Below are 12,758 nucleotides of genomic sequence, written 5' to 3' on the forward strand. Positions count from 1 at the left end.
CACCAAAGGACGACCATTAGAGGTGGGTTTGGTTGCAGGTACTACAAAAGCCTTGTAGCCAGGGATATACAGATGGTCCAAAACCCATGTCTCCTGCAACAGAATAATGTCAAAGGTTCTAAGATAGCTTAAGAAGTCGCTGTCATTTTTCTTGTTCTTCCACCCTGCAATATTCCAGGAAAGAATTCTTAGATGGGAAGAGGTAGTAGGGGCTGGAGAAGCATTAATTAGTCAATCTTTGCTTCCTGATGGACAGCACCAGGAGGGTTGTGAGACACACAGCTACTCAGGGCTAAGCTGGCCACAGGAGATGGTATAAAATCCCTGGAATGAGGGGCGGCAGTTACCTCCGTGGTTGCTTCTGGAACAGATAGATGAGCTGATGCTTGCACTGGAAGGATTTCATAGGTCAAAGTTTCCGTGTTGTGATTGAGAAGTTCTGCTTTAACTCTGTCCAGGGATCTGATAATATTTAGTTGTTCTGGTCTTGTGAGTTCCTTAAAGGCACTGATGGCACCCTCCACAATGTCATCCCCCTCCAGCTGTAATTCCATTATCAGATCTTTAGCCACCAGTGCAGGAGGATCTGCCCTAAAACCTTGTACTGCTGGCAAGGGGCCTCTGGGGGCTGTGAACGCCTTTGCAATGAGTGAATGGTCATCAGTAGGAAAGTGCATTGGGAGGTCAGTAGTTATTAATTGATCCTGAATTTTGGCCATCCACTTCTGTGTCCACAAGGGACCTGGAGGGTAGGTGGAAGCCAGGAGTCTCTGGCAAAGCTTTACAGGACTCAAGAGCTGATTCCAACTCCTCATTGCATGGAACAGCAGACGCTGCCCCCGATGGCACCCCATCCAGGGCTTTAGATAAGGAGTTCATATTAGGCTGCGATGATCCTGGGGGAGATGACGAGACCTGGGCTGAGTCTCTAGGCAATTGTTGGATAGCCACAACATGATGCAAGGCCTCCTCCGAGTTAGTCGAATGGCACAGCAAACCCACCCCATTGAGATAGTCCACCTCACTGGCCGATTCATTCATCACCACAGGCTTAAAGGCTTCAGAAGGAGAGCTATCCATAGGCTCAACTGCTCCAGTTGGGGGGGGGGTTATGCAGACGGAAGGTGACTGAGCTCCCACCATCTCAGATATCAACGAAGAATGTGCCTGGTCTGGTGCTTGAGGTTTGGTGCTAGTGCCAAAAGGCTGAGTTTGCCATTCGCTATTAGAAACTGCACTAGTTGAACAGCCAGTTGCTAGATTAACTGGCTGGGAGAAAGCCAAAGCTTGGGGCTTATGCAGTGAAGATATCAAGTGAAGCAAAGCATTTCCTAAAGAATCAGTGGCAGCCTTTAACTCATTAACATTAGGCAGCACCAAAGGACTTGAATCAGGAGAAAAGCAATTGGCAACTCCCACGTTCTGGGGATGGTTATCTCTCCTCCAGTGACTGGGCTAAGAGCCAGCCTGCGCAGGCTTCAAGGCTGATGGAAAGAGAGGAGGGGGAGGCTGCATTCTATGCCTTGGGAGCAAAGGTTTAATAATCATGTCAGCAAAGACTCTGCAAGAAAATGCCAAAGGAGCGAAGAAACCAGCTCTTCCCATGCAGCTGGCCTGGGATCCGAGAGGTGCCAAACTTCAAAAAAAGCCGGGTCCAACCTGGAGTCTGGGGAATCCAAGGGAGTTTTATGATTTCCTGCAGATCAACACAGTCAGCCTGGGATGGATCAAGGTACAATAATCTGCATAGAGAGTCCCTCACCCTCAGTTTGTTGGCCCAGTGCCCCCTATGGTTGGGGGAGTCCTGGAATTCCAGCAGTATTTGATTTTTCAACAAGCAATAGGCAGCTTCACCACAATCCAGATTCTCATGCAGCTCCAGCAGCTCAGCTTCCCCTGGTTTGTTAGAGATCAAACCCAGAGCTTGAGCCGAGAGGGAAGATAAGGGTGGTTGAATGACCTTGTGAAGTGAGTCCAGCTGGGCAAGAATAGTGTTAAGCTGTTTACATACAAAAAGAACGGAGTTTCCAATAATAATGTTGTAATCACCCAACAAGGACAAGAAACAATTGCTGAGACCATTCTCCTGAGATAATGACTTCTTCTCTTGTGGAGAGGGAGCTGAAGGGGTGGGTGAAGGAGGGCAGGCTGAAGCCGTGCCCATATGACTGGAGGGAGACTGGTAGTTTCTCTCCGCTTCTGATTCAGAAACATGAAGAGCTTCATATCTGTTGGGAGAAGCAAGATTCATGAGCTCACCTACTGTGTCTGACCATGCTGGGAGGTCCTCCAGACGTAGCTGCTTGGCTAACTTGATGGGAGAGTTGCCCTGTCCAGGGGAGTGTTTATGCCTTCTCCTCTTCCCCATCGGAGCAGCTTTTTAGAATCCACTGTAAACCAAAGACAAGATTGCAGACTGGAAACAACTGGTAGTGTTGCTTTGCTCTACCAGGACTCAGGAAGCATCCAGAGGAGGAAAAAGAGTCAATGGATCCAATTGAAGAGAGATATTAGGGCATATAGCAGGAGCACAATAGCAGGGATTCTACCAGGTGGCCATCTTGTAGGACTGTCCTCCATTGGATCATCGACTTCAAATAGTTGATGACCAAGAGGCCTTCCCATAAGCAGCTTCTTCAGGGAATCTTTAAGTATGTCCTTTTCCTGGTCAGCTGGTTCAATAGCTGTCAGGACTGGCTGCTTTTTGCTTCTTCTTGGCTCATGGAGCCTCTCACATTTCCTCTCCAATAAAACGATAAACCCACTTCTGCCATCAGTGTTGCATGTTTCATATCCAGGTCCAGTCCAAGCCCTCCTGATGCCTGAGGTGACATACCAAATGATGTGCATGTCACCCGATGATGTGCCAGCCTCTGCTCATCTCACTCACCAACACACTATCTTAGCACTCTCTTCCCCTCCCCATATCTTCTTCCTCTCAGTCTGCTTCTTCCTTTTCCAATCCAGGAAGTGGAAAGAAAAGGAGGAGCATAGGAGGCAAGTAGTTGAACAGAGATGGATTATCCTATCAACCTGCTGCCTGAAGCAATTGCCTCCATCGGCCTCATGAGTGAGCCGGCCCTGCTTATACCTTCCCAATCAGTGAAAACCTTCAGGGATGGCATTTCGGGGTTTAGTTTTCATCAAATATGAGTTTGCTGGAAATATATTGTGCTTTTGTTCAATCTGCTTTGAGGGCAGATTGAACTAACTCTTGCTAAATTGTCCTTCAATCTGAACTGTGAAACTGGCAGTTTAATTTTTTAAAAACACACAAAGTTATGTCATTTTTGAAAATCTTTCATTTCTCTCCTTCACATCCTTTAGACAAGCAACTGTGTAAGAGGCTGCAGCCATTTTTTTTCAACCAGCTGTTTTTCTACCCCCTACCTTTAGTTGGAGGGTGTTGCTTTCCCTAAAATTCTGATGGACAATGCAGTCCACAGGGAAGGAGAGATTCCTAGCTGTCAATGAACATTCTTCTCCTTTTCTCAAAGTTCTTCATCATTCATTGTTGCTCAGTCACAGTCATAAAAATTGATCAAGCTTTTCTCTCCTTTCACAGGACTTTGGCTCCCCACTGGCACTTTGGGGAGCTGGATTATTGGGGGCAAGGAAGCAAAACCCCATTCGTTGCCTTTTATGGCTTCCCTCCAGATAAATGGGGCACATATCTGTGGTGGATTCCTGGTGCAGCGCAAATGGGTGATGACGGCAGCACACTGTACCATTCCCAAGTAAGCATCTGAAAGTCAATATGATACATACATTGTGTGTAGAGTGTTGGAAAAGGGGGTCTAAATCAAGTAGAGTCATACTGCAGAAGACTCTTCTTCTGAATAACCCCCCCCCCCCACCAACCCCTGCTAGTTTGCAGGTAAAGATGAAATAGGAGCAGAGGAAATGCAAAGAAAAATACTTTAATTCATGAACCTTTCTGTTGACTGTACAGGTCCTAAAATTTGGAACAGGAACTCCTACAGCTATGCCTTTTGCATGAGTGTGGGAGACCACATGGTTTGGTGGACTCCATGCAGCTGGTCAGAGCTCAAGGAAAGAAATCTGCATATTTGGAGGATCAGAAGAAGAGAGAGAGGAAGGGGGCTGGAGGAAGGCAGGTAGAGACACATCCCCAAAGGTCAAAGAGGACAAAGTCAAGTTCTAAATCAGGTAGCCCTTGACTCATCTGCAGCCTGCACTGCCCTGTAGTGTCCTGCATGTGATGTACTTTCCAACGTGGGGCAGAGTGGAGACAGGTGGACTCTAACTGTCCTCATATGTGTAGCTAATGGGGTGAGATGGTGTAAAGGATGTAATTGGGAACAGGGTGGCACGACATGGAACACTGCCAGATGTCTTCTCAGTTCTGCTAACTCTGTACTACCAAACACACACACACATGTTGTTAAACCTGGAAGTGCAGGACTTCATTTACAGCAAAGGTCTTCAGTCTAAATAACTACACTCAGTGGGTTAAACCGCTGAGTCGACGAGCCTATTGACCACAAGGTTGGCGGTTCGAATCCACACAGTGGGGTGAGCTCCTGTTGCTTGTCCCAGCTCCTGCCAACCTAGCAGTTGGCAAGTAGATAAACAGGTACCACTTTGAGGGGAGGTAACAGCGTTCCGTGCACTTAGGCATTTAGTCACACCGGCCACATGACCGCAGAAGCTGTCTACGGTCAATGCCAGCTCTTTGGCTTAGAAACGGAGATGAGCACCATCCCTAGAGTCAGAAATGAGTAGGCTTAATGCCGGAGGGAACCTTTATCTTTTTAAATAAATAAAGTATGAGACTGGGAACCAACAGTTGACCCCATCCCCTCCCAGGACCCTATCCACCCACCCACCCACACCCCTCTCAGTGGCCTTCCAGCACGGTTCACTGTAACCAAATATTTCTTATTAGAGAGAACAGAAAATGTTACCATGAGGCCTGGCACTAGTGAAAACTATTTTAGCACAATTGCTAAGAACCTGAGCAGGACTGGGACGCCATCTCCTGGTACCTGAGAGGGTATACCAGATGCCTCCCCCTTTATCTGGTGGTGTTCTAGTTCAGTGGCCTTTACCCTTTTTCATTCCTGTAAGTTGCTGCAACCCCACAACCAAAGCTTCACGATCCCATTAGGGTCAGGATCCCAAGGCTGAAGAACAGTGATTTACACTTCAGGGACAATGCAGATCCCCACACTGTGAATAAAACTGGAAGTCCCTCACTTCCAGGTTTGATGACAGTGCAAGAGGAACATGGTAAGGATGGGAACGATCTGCTTCCCAGTCACTCGAATGGGAAGCAGATAATTGCAGTCTGCATTGGCAGCAGGTTGAAGGGAGGCAGTAGCAGTGGTGGTACTGGCAGGCTCAGGGTGAAAGCACCTCAAATCTGCCATCCTTTTGGACCCCTTGCAACCCACATCAGTGGACCTCATAGATGGGCCGGCCCTGATTGGAAGAACCCTACACAGGCTGCCCTGAGCTCTTTAAGGAAAGGGTAGGATGCCAATCTAAAAAATACACACAAATTGGGGAGGGGTAGTGAGGGCTGGCCCAAAACCTCTTGGGGCCTGAGAGGGCATGCCAAGTGCTGCCCCCCTTACACGTTGAGGTGCAAGCCTCTGTTTTTCCCTGCCTCTGCCTCAAAAAGAAAGAGGAAATGTGGAGAGGAGGAGAGTGGTGGGCTTAGAATATCAGTGCTGTAGCCCACTGCTTTCCTCTCCTCCATACTTTCTCTTCTAGTCCATCCCTCTCTTCCTTTCCCAGTCTAGATGGCAGGAGCAATAGGAGGAGAAGTGGAGTCAAGTGGCTCGATGAAGGTGGGTGCTGTCAGGCTCAGCTGCCTGAGACGGTAACCTCAGTTGGCCTCATATATAGGCCAACCCATGAAGTACTCATAGCTACTTTGGGGTTTGATATTCTAGATCTTTTCAGGTTGTTGCAAGGAATGAGGCCGTTTCCTTCCTTCTTTGTTCTTTTGGAATTTCACCCTGTACTGCATTCTTCCGGTCCTAAAGTCCGGTTTAACTAAGAGAATTTCTAAAATTCCAAAATTGGTCCATCCACCATTGGCCACAGCTATCAGTTCTTTCTGTTCACTGGCATCTTCCTCCATGACCGATGCGCACATATTTGTTGATTCTATCAATGAAGATTCTATCAAGACAAACAGTCTGAGCTTCTTCCATAGTATCCTTTGACAGATGTTCACACACACTTCAGTACATGGGGGGGGGGGGGAGAAAAAGATGACCATGTCCAACTCTTTTGTTTTGCAATGCAGGCGGTCATCCTCCGTTCGTATTGTGCTTGGCGCTCACTCCATCGCGACCAGAGAGGCCTCGCAGCAAATTTTCAGCATTCAGGAATCAGTAGCTCATCCACGATATAATGCTCAAAGAGTGAAAAATGACATCCGTTTACTCAAAGTGAGTGGGGGAAAGCCTTGGTGGTAGCCAATTATGGTTTGTGTTTGGTCTACAAATGTGGCAGGAGGGGTTGGGAATGAAATATACAAGCGTATCAACAAAATGGGAAGGTTTGAGCTTAGCTTGTGAATTCCCCTTAATGGTTCCAAGCAGGATCAGTGTGGCACATGTGGGAAGCTCCTCCCTCTCAGGCGGACAGGTCAGATGACAGGATTTTTGCTGAGAGGGGAGGGGCTCCTGATTGCCCCAGTTTGTGTGAAGCCTGAAAGGCCCCTCCCCAGGTCCACTCTTCGACAATGCAGCTAGAAGGTCTGGAAGGGAAGCCCTCCCTGTGACTCAGAATGCCTTAAAAGGCATTACAATGTTTGGAGGGTTTAAAGGAGCAGACACTATGAATTTCCTTGTCCGTGATTTTCTGTATCTGCAGGGAGTCCGAGAATGGATCCCTTGTGGATATCAAGGCCCTACTTGTAGTGCACACAGAAGCAGTTGCTTGACCCAGTGAATTAGTTACAGTGCAATCCTATCTTTCGCTGGAACAGGCGGGTTGGGAGGCACAAGATTGGGGTCAGAAGTGGCACAGCCGGAGGGAAGGAGGTAAGCCACCATGGCCCCAATGGGTCTCCTCGGACTTGCGCCACCTCATGAGGTGGCATAAGTCCAAGCAGAAAGGGAGCAGCTTGCAGCCGCTCCACCCTGCTTAGGGAACGGGGTTGGGATCTGGCATAACAGCCAGGTCCCAGTTCTGCCTCCCGCTCTCCACCCCCCGCAGACCGCCCTGCCTTCCCTCGCCCCAGAACACCTCCCTCCCGTCTCCTCCTCCTTGCCCTTCCCAGACACCTGCATCGGCCGAGCTTGGCCAACGCAACCCTCCCTTCCCAAGTCAGTGCAGAGGCTGGATGCGGCCTCCGCAGACCGGCGCATGTCCCTGCACCAGCCCAGCTGACTCTCGAAGAGGCACAAATGTGCTTTATAGTCAGGATTGCGCCCTTAGTTAACAAATGAGACTAAGTGCTCCAAATGTTCTCCATTGGCATCTGTATACCAGTGACATCACTGACCAAGGGCTCTGCAGACCTCCATCAATGTGGGGGCTGGGATGATTCCATTCACCTATTCAATTTCTTCCTTAGATGTTGAAGTGTGGCAGGCTTGCAACAAGGAAGTATGTATGAAATAGAGCTCCTTAAAATGTGTGTATGGGGGCCCACATATCCACGGATCCTGTATCCATGGTTCCACTTAACTGCGGATGTGTGCCCCCTGCACTCCCCCACACCCTCCTGAGGAGTTGGGAGCAGTGGCGTCGCTAGGGGGTGCAGGGGGTGTGGGCCACACCGAGTGACACACAAGGGGGGTGACAGGCACTGGGGGGTGACGCGCTAAAATCGCAGTGGTTAGGAGTAACCCCATAATGTTATATATTTTTGGATGTGGAATTTCCAGCAAAATGCAATGGAAAAACTGAAGTGAAATATCTCCTTCCTATCAAAAGTTATTGGCAAAAAGCCGGAAAACAAAAAATGTATGGAGCCCAATGGAAAGTAAAATCGAGCCATATCGCACATTTACTTGCGAGTAGGTGAACTTGCCTTAGTCCGTTGGAAAGGGCAGGCTGAGAAGAATCCAACAACACCATAATGGTCCTGATCCAATGAATGTAGCCCCCCTTAAACACCGAAGGAGGTCCCTTCCTCCAAGCTGGCAAATGTATTGAGCCCTATGGAAAGCCAAACTCAGCCACATGGTCTTGTTTACTCATGAGTAAGCAAATGCACCTTGTCTCCTGGGCAGTTCAGGCAAAGGGAAATGTGAGGCCACAAGAATGGTCCTGATTTGATGCAGTTGGAGCTCAACAAATGCTTCAGAAAGCAGCCCCCTGCCCATAAAAAGAATGAAACAGAGGCTTGACAGGGTAAGGAGAATTTTTTCTGCTTTTAGGCTGCAATCCTATCCACACTTTCCTGGGCGTAAGCCCCACTGACTATAATGGGACTTACTTCTGAGTAGAAAAGCATAGGATTGGGCTCTCAGACTTGTAAAGCCAGTTGGGTCCTGATAGTGATATGCTTGAAATATAAGAACTTAAATTGAACTAGGTACTGGGTAGGGGTGAAAATCTTACTGATTCTCTTTTGGGTGGGTGGGGGGTGTTATTGCAGGCAGGCTACAGAGAAAATTCACTTGGTGGAACAGGGCTGGCTTCCCCTTATTTAATTATTTGTTTTACTTTAATTATTTATAATTATTTATTTTAATTTGCTTTATGATGGGTCCTGGGCAGATTGTCATTCTAAAAAGTGGGTCCCAGTGCTAAAAGTTTGAGAACTGCTCCAATAAGGTGTTAGTAAGTTGACACCCTGGAGGGAGGTGACACCACTAGTGACCAAAATCACTAAAATCATAGTTTGTAAAAATAACACCATCATGTTATATATCAATCAATGTATAATTTCATGCAGAATGCAATGAAACAAACTGTGTTGAAATATCTTTAGTCTATTAAAAGGTACAGCCAAAAAAACCAGTGGGGGTAGGGCAATGGTAGATCACCAAGACCACCACCTGGAGTGTTGCCCTGCCCACTGCATGTTGGCCTCCCGCACCGGATGACCCTAGTGATGATCCTAGTGGTGGGGAGCTGTACCCCCCCTTGCCTCTGGAGACTCTGTTGAGCCCTGCAGAGGCCACGTGCATCCACCTGCAGCCTCTGTGGGGCTCAGAGTGACCGTTTAGGCCAAAAAAAGTTGTGTGTTTTTTTCTTTTTTTGTAAAACCGGAAGTGACACTTTTGTGCCTTTAAAAAACATTAGGAAGATGGGGGGCATCCCCAGTATCCACTGATTCAGGTATCCCAGAACCCCCCCCATGTATACCAAGACACATCTGTACTTTTTTAGACACCCTGTAGTTTGGGTGCCAGGTCAGACTCCCCACCCCCACTCCAACTTGAGATTCAGGAGGGTGGTGCCTGTTGATGTCATATATTTGTATACTAGTGAATGAACAAAACCATCTGGTGCCAGGGTGCAGCCCCTGTACCAAAGGAATGGGAAAACAGGGGGAAAAAAATCCTAATTGTTTCAGGTCAAAAATCCAAGTTCTGGCAACTCAAATGGTAGAATCTGGAAGTGGTTGGAGCCAATTCAAGTTGCAAGTAGGCAAGATTATTTGTTGACTCCCCCCAATGGTTTTTTAAACTTTCTCTCTCTGCAAATAGACAAGTAGCACAGCAGGAACTGGATTAAGTTCAAATCCCTGATGAGCTAGATTTCTGCTTGCAGATAAGTTATTTTCTTTGTCCTGGCTGTTTGTAATAGTTTTCTCAGTTGGAAGTGATACACAAGGGTCAGCCAGGTTGGGTGCTGGTTGAGGGTTTATTCCCATCAGGGTGCCCACCTGGCTGGGCCCAACTTCTGAATTCTCAATATTGGTGGAAGTGGTACTGCCCAGTGCTCCTTTACTGGGTAAGGACAACAGAGAGCCAGGGCAGGGCTTTGCCCAATGGACCTCAGGAACTGGGTGCCATCACTGATGAGATTATCCTCCTCTACCCCATCTGTCTGTTAACTCTGAACTAATTCCTGAAAATTAGGCATTGACAGCTTTATCCTGCCAAGATCACATCCTTCAGACTTGAACAGCAGATCCTGGAATGGAGTGAGGACTTGGCGGGGCTGACCCCCCACTGAGAAGTTCAGAGGCTTCTCCTGCTCCAATTGTTCAGATTTTCATTTTTAAAAAAACTCAGATAAGGAAAACAACATAAGGAAAAATATAGTGGCAGGATTGTACTCAATTGCACAGTAAGAAAATTATGAGGCTCAACCTTCCTGTGTTGTAGCCAATGAGTGCAGAGTATGTGGCAATTGTTTTCCAATGTTACTTTTAAAGTTCTTCGTGGTTTATTGCATTTCAAAAAATTAACTAAATATACATGAATCCTCAAATCTTCATTGCTACTGTATTGTTTATTTTGTGGGGTGTCTTCAAAATTGACCACTAAGTGGCAGTGCAAGCCTCTGAAAAAAATGTCTGACGGGCACATGAAGTTCCCCATGACATAAATCTCAAAGATGGGAAAGACTTTTTCTGTGTGAGTGAAAGGAATCATATCGGTTTTACACAACAGCACAAACAGGTGACAACATTTGGACTTATTGTTAGTAATAATAAATATAAAAATTAATAAGTTCCAGTAGCTTGGCACTGTGTGATGATTTAAACCCAGGTCTCCTCAAGTTTGTCTCTATGTGGTATACTACATTGGTGCTCACAGAAATTCTCCCCATCATTACTATATTGCATTGTGAATATTTGTGACATACTGTGTTTACTCAGGTATCTTCTTCAGATACAGAAGGGCACAGGGATATGCAACATTGGCCCCTCCAATTGGTAGGCAATAAGAAGCTCCCAGATTGGCCAAGCTTGGTATACATACTAGGAAACTGGCCTTCTGTCTTTCCCTGATCAACATCTCCCCTGATCCTTAGGAAAGGATCCTGAGCTTGAAAATATGCCCTTCTGGTCTAGAACCCCTGGTTCTGTGAGCATCTTATCACAGGATGCACAATCTCTATTTATAGTGTGGATTTTCTAAGATGAGCTGGGGTGATGTGGGGTGATCACACAACAGGATGATCACACAGCAGGAGATTTATAGCATTTTTCAGGCAATGTAGATTGTGGAATTCCTTGATTATACACTACAGGGAGACAAAGTTTAGAGTGGTATTAACATGGCTCCCATTTCCACCATGTTCCCAGCTGAATGGGTCAGTCACCTTCAACCGGTTTGTCAAACGCATCCTGCTTCCCCGACCTGACGCTGACCTCCACCCTGGACGCAGGTGCCGAGTGACCGGTTGGGGAGACATCTCAAATTTTGGAACCATTGATACAAAACTGATGGAAGTCAACACAACCATCATCAACAGGGAGACCTGCAATGTATTATGGGCTGGAAAGATCTCTGATTCTATGATCTGTGCAGTCAACACCAAAGACGGTCTGCGTGGATTCTGCTCGGTGAGCACAAGGGAGTCTTCTGAAATCCTCCTCCTCTGAATTTCCTCCTGGTTTTGGAATTTGCCATTGTACCATCCAGACTACTGTGCATGAGCATTTCACCACAGTTTTCAGTTGTGCCATTCCACAAGCTAGGGTGCTATCACCAAAAAGGCCCTGTCAAGTTGGCACTTCAAGGTCTCACTGTGGCTTCCGGGGAAAGAGATTTCAGCTTTAAAATGGTGTATAGGGGAAGAGTGAATATCCTCCTCCCATGTGCTCCAGGCTCACCCAGAATCCCTCGCCCCCACTCTGGCCATATTTTACAAATAAAATATGGAAGCATGTCTTTACACACACTTTTGCATGCTCATCTGGTTTAGCTCTTAGTTTGGCAGAAACTAGTCCTATTGGTCAGTGTGATGGAGGCCTGTGCAAATATCATGTGGGTACTTCTTCCTCCCTCTCTTTCCTCCTGGACAATGGGCAGCAGTAGGGCTGCTAAATAAGAGCAACATACCCATTGGCCAGTGAGGAAGAGGGGAAGGAGAAGGTTTCCATTTGTCTAGCAATACCCCACCACCTTGATCTCAGAAGTGTAGGCTGATCCTGGGGTCTCAAGCCAGATGCTCTGGTAGTGGGCCCATGACAGGAGCTCCCTGGAGGAACAGAAGGAGCTGATGGCCTTTGCTCTGATGTGTTGCAGCTCCACCAATGCAGATGGCCAGAGGCTGGAATTGCAGCTACCAGCTCATCAGGGGTCAGGTGACACACAGGGACCAACTGAGTACCAACTGTGCCAATCATAGATTGAAATGCTCTCAAACTGCTCATCCCTGCTTACCTCCAGACTGCTTGCTTGATTACCTGCTTACCTCCAGACCCCCCGTCCTGACATCCCATCACTGTCCCTTTTGCTGCTTTTTTTCCCCCCAGGGTGATTCAGGAGGACCCCTCATTTGTGGAAGGCGAGTACATGGTATTGTCTCTTTCAACGGAAGAAGATGTGGGGATCGGAGAACTCCTGATGTCTACACCCGGATCTCCAAATATATCTCCTGGACCCGCAGAGTACTGCAAATGCTTTAGTGGGAGGTTGTGGGAAGCCTGCATTCAAGGAAGGTTTGTTAATTCATTGGAAAGGAAGAACACAATGTATAATGTACTTTATGGAACCAATAAATATCACTCCATTAGGGCAGGTGTGTGTGAAAGTTAAACTCGGTGTGATCAGTAGATCTCCGCATGATTTGCAATAGACCCACAAGAGCTCAAGATAACAGAAAATATGGCAAATAAAACATTTCTCAGTCATTAACTGGTC

General features: G+C 47.2%; 1 protein-coding gene across 1 annotated transcript; it reads left to right on the top strand.

Moving 5' to 3' along the window:
• Window positions 1–3,015: 3,015 nt before the first annotated feature.
• On the top strand, window positions 3,016–12,523 carry LOC136659267 (serine protease 57-like). Its single transcript, XM_066636401.1, has 5 exons — window positions 3,016–3,070; window positions 3,566–3,737; window positions 6,281–6,425; window positions 11,195–11,455; window positions 12,371–12,523. Exons 1-5 carry the CDS (start codon window positions 3,016–3,018, stop codon window positions 12,521–12,523), a joined length of 786 nt encoding a protein of 261 aa, XP_066492498.1.
• The last annotated feature ends 235 nt before the right edge of the window (window positions 12,524–12,758 follow it).

The sequence above is a fragment of the Tiliqua scincoides genome, chromosome 8 (genome assembly GCF_035046505.1).
Source record: "Tiliqua scincoides isolate rTilSci1 chromosome 8, rTilSci1.hap2, whole genome shotgun sequence".
Taxonomy (NCBI): Eukaryota; Metazoa; Chordata; class Lepidosauria; order Squamata; family Scincidae; genus Tiliqua; species Tiliqua scincoides.

Bases quoted from the DNA above. Each gene is read 5' to 3' on its own strand.
- LOC136659267 (XM_066636401.1), top strand. From the start codon at position 3,016: ATGGATTATCCTATCAACCTGCTGCCTGAAGCAATTGCCTCCATCGGC. The intron at 6,426-11,194 runs GTGAGTGGGGGA...CCATGTTCCCAG, and splicing joins ATGACATCCGTTTACTCAAA to CTGAATGGGTCAGTCACCTT. The intron at 11,456-12,370 runs GTGAGCACAAGG...TTTTCCCCCCAG, and splicing joins GTCTGCGTGGATTCTGCTCG to GGTGATTCAGGAGGACCCCT.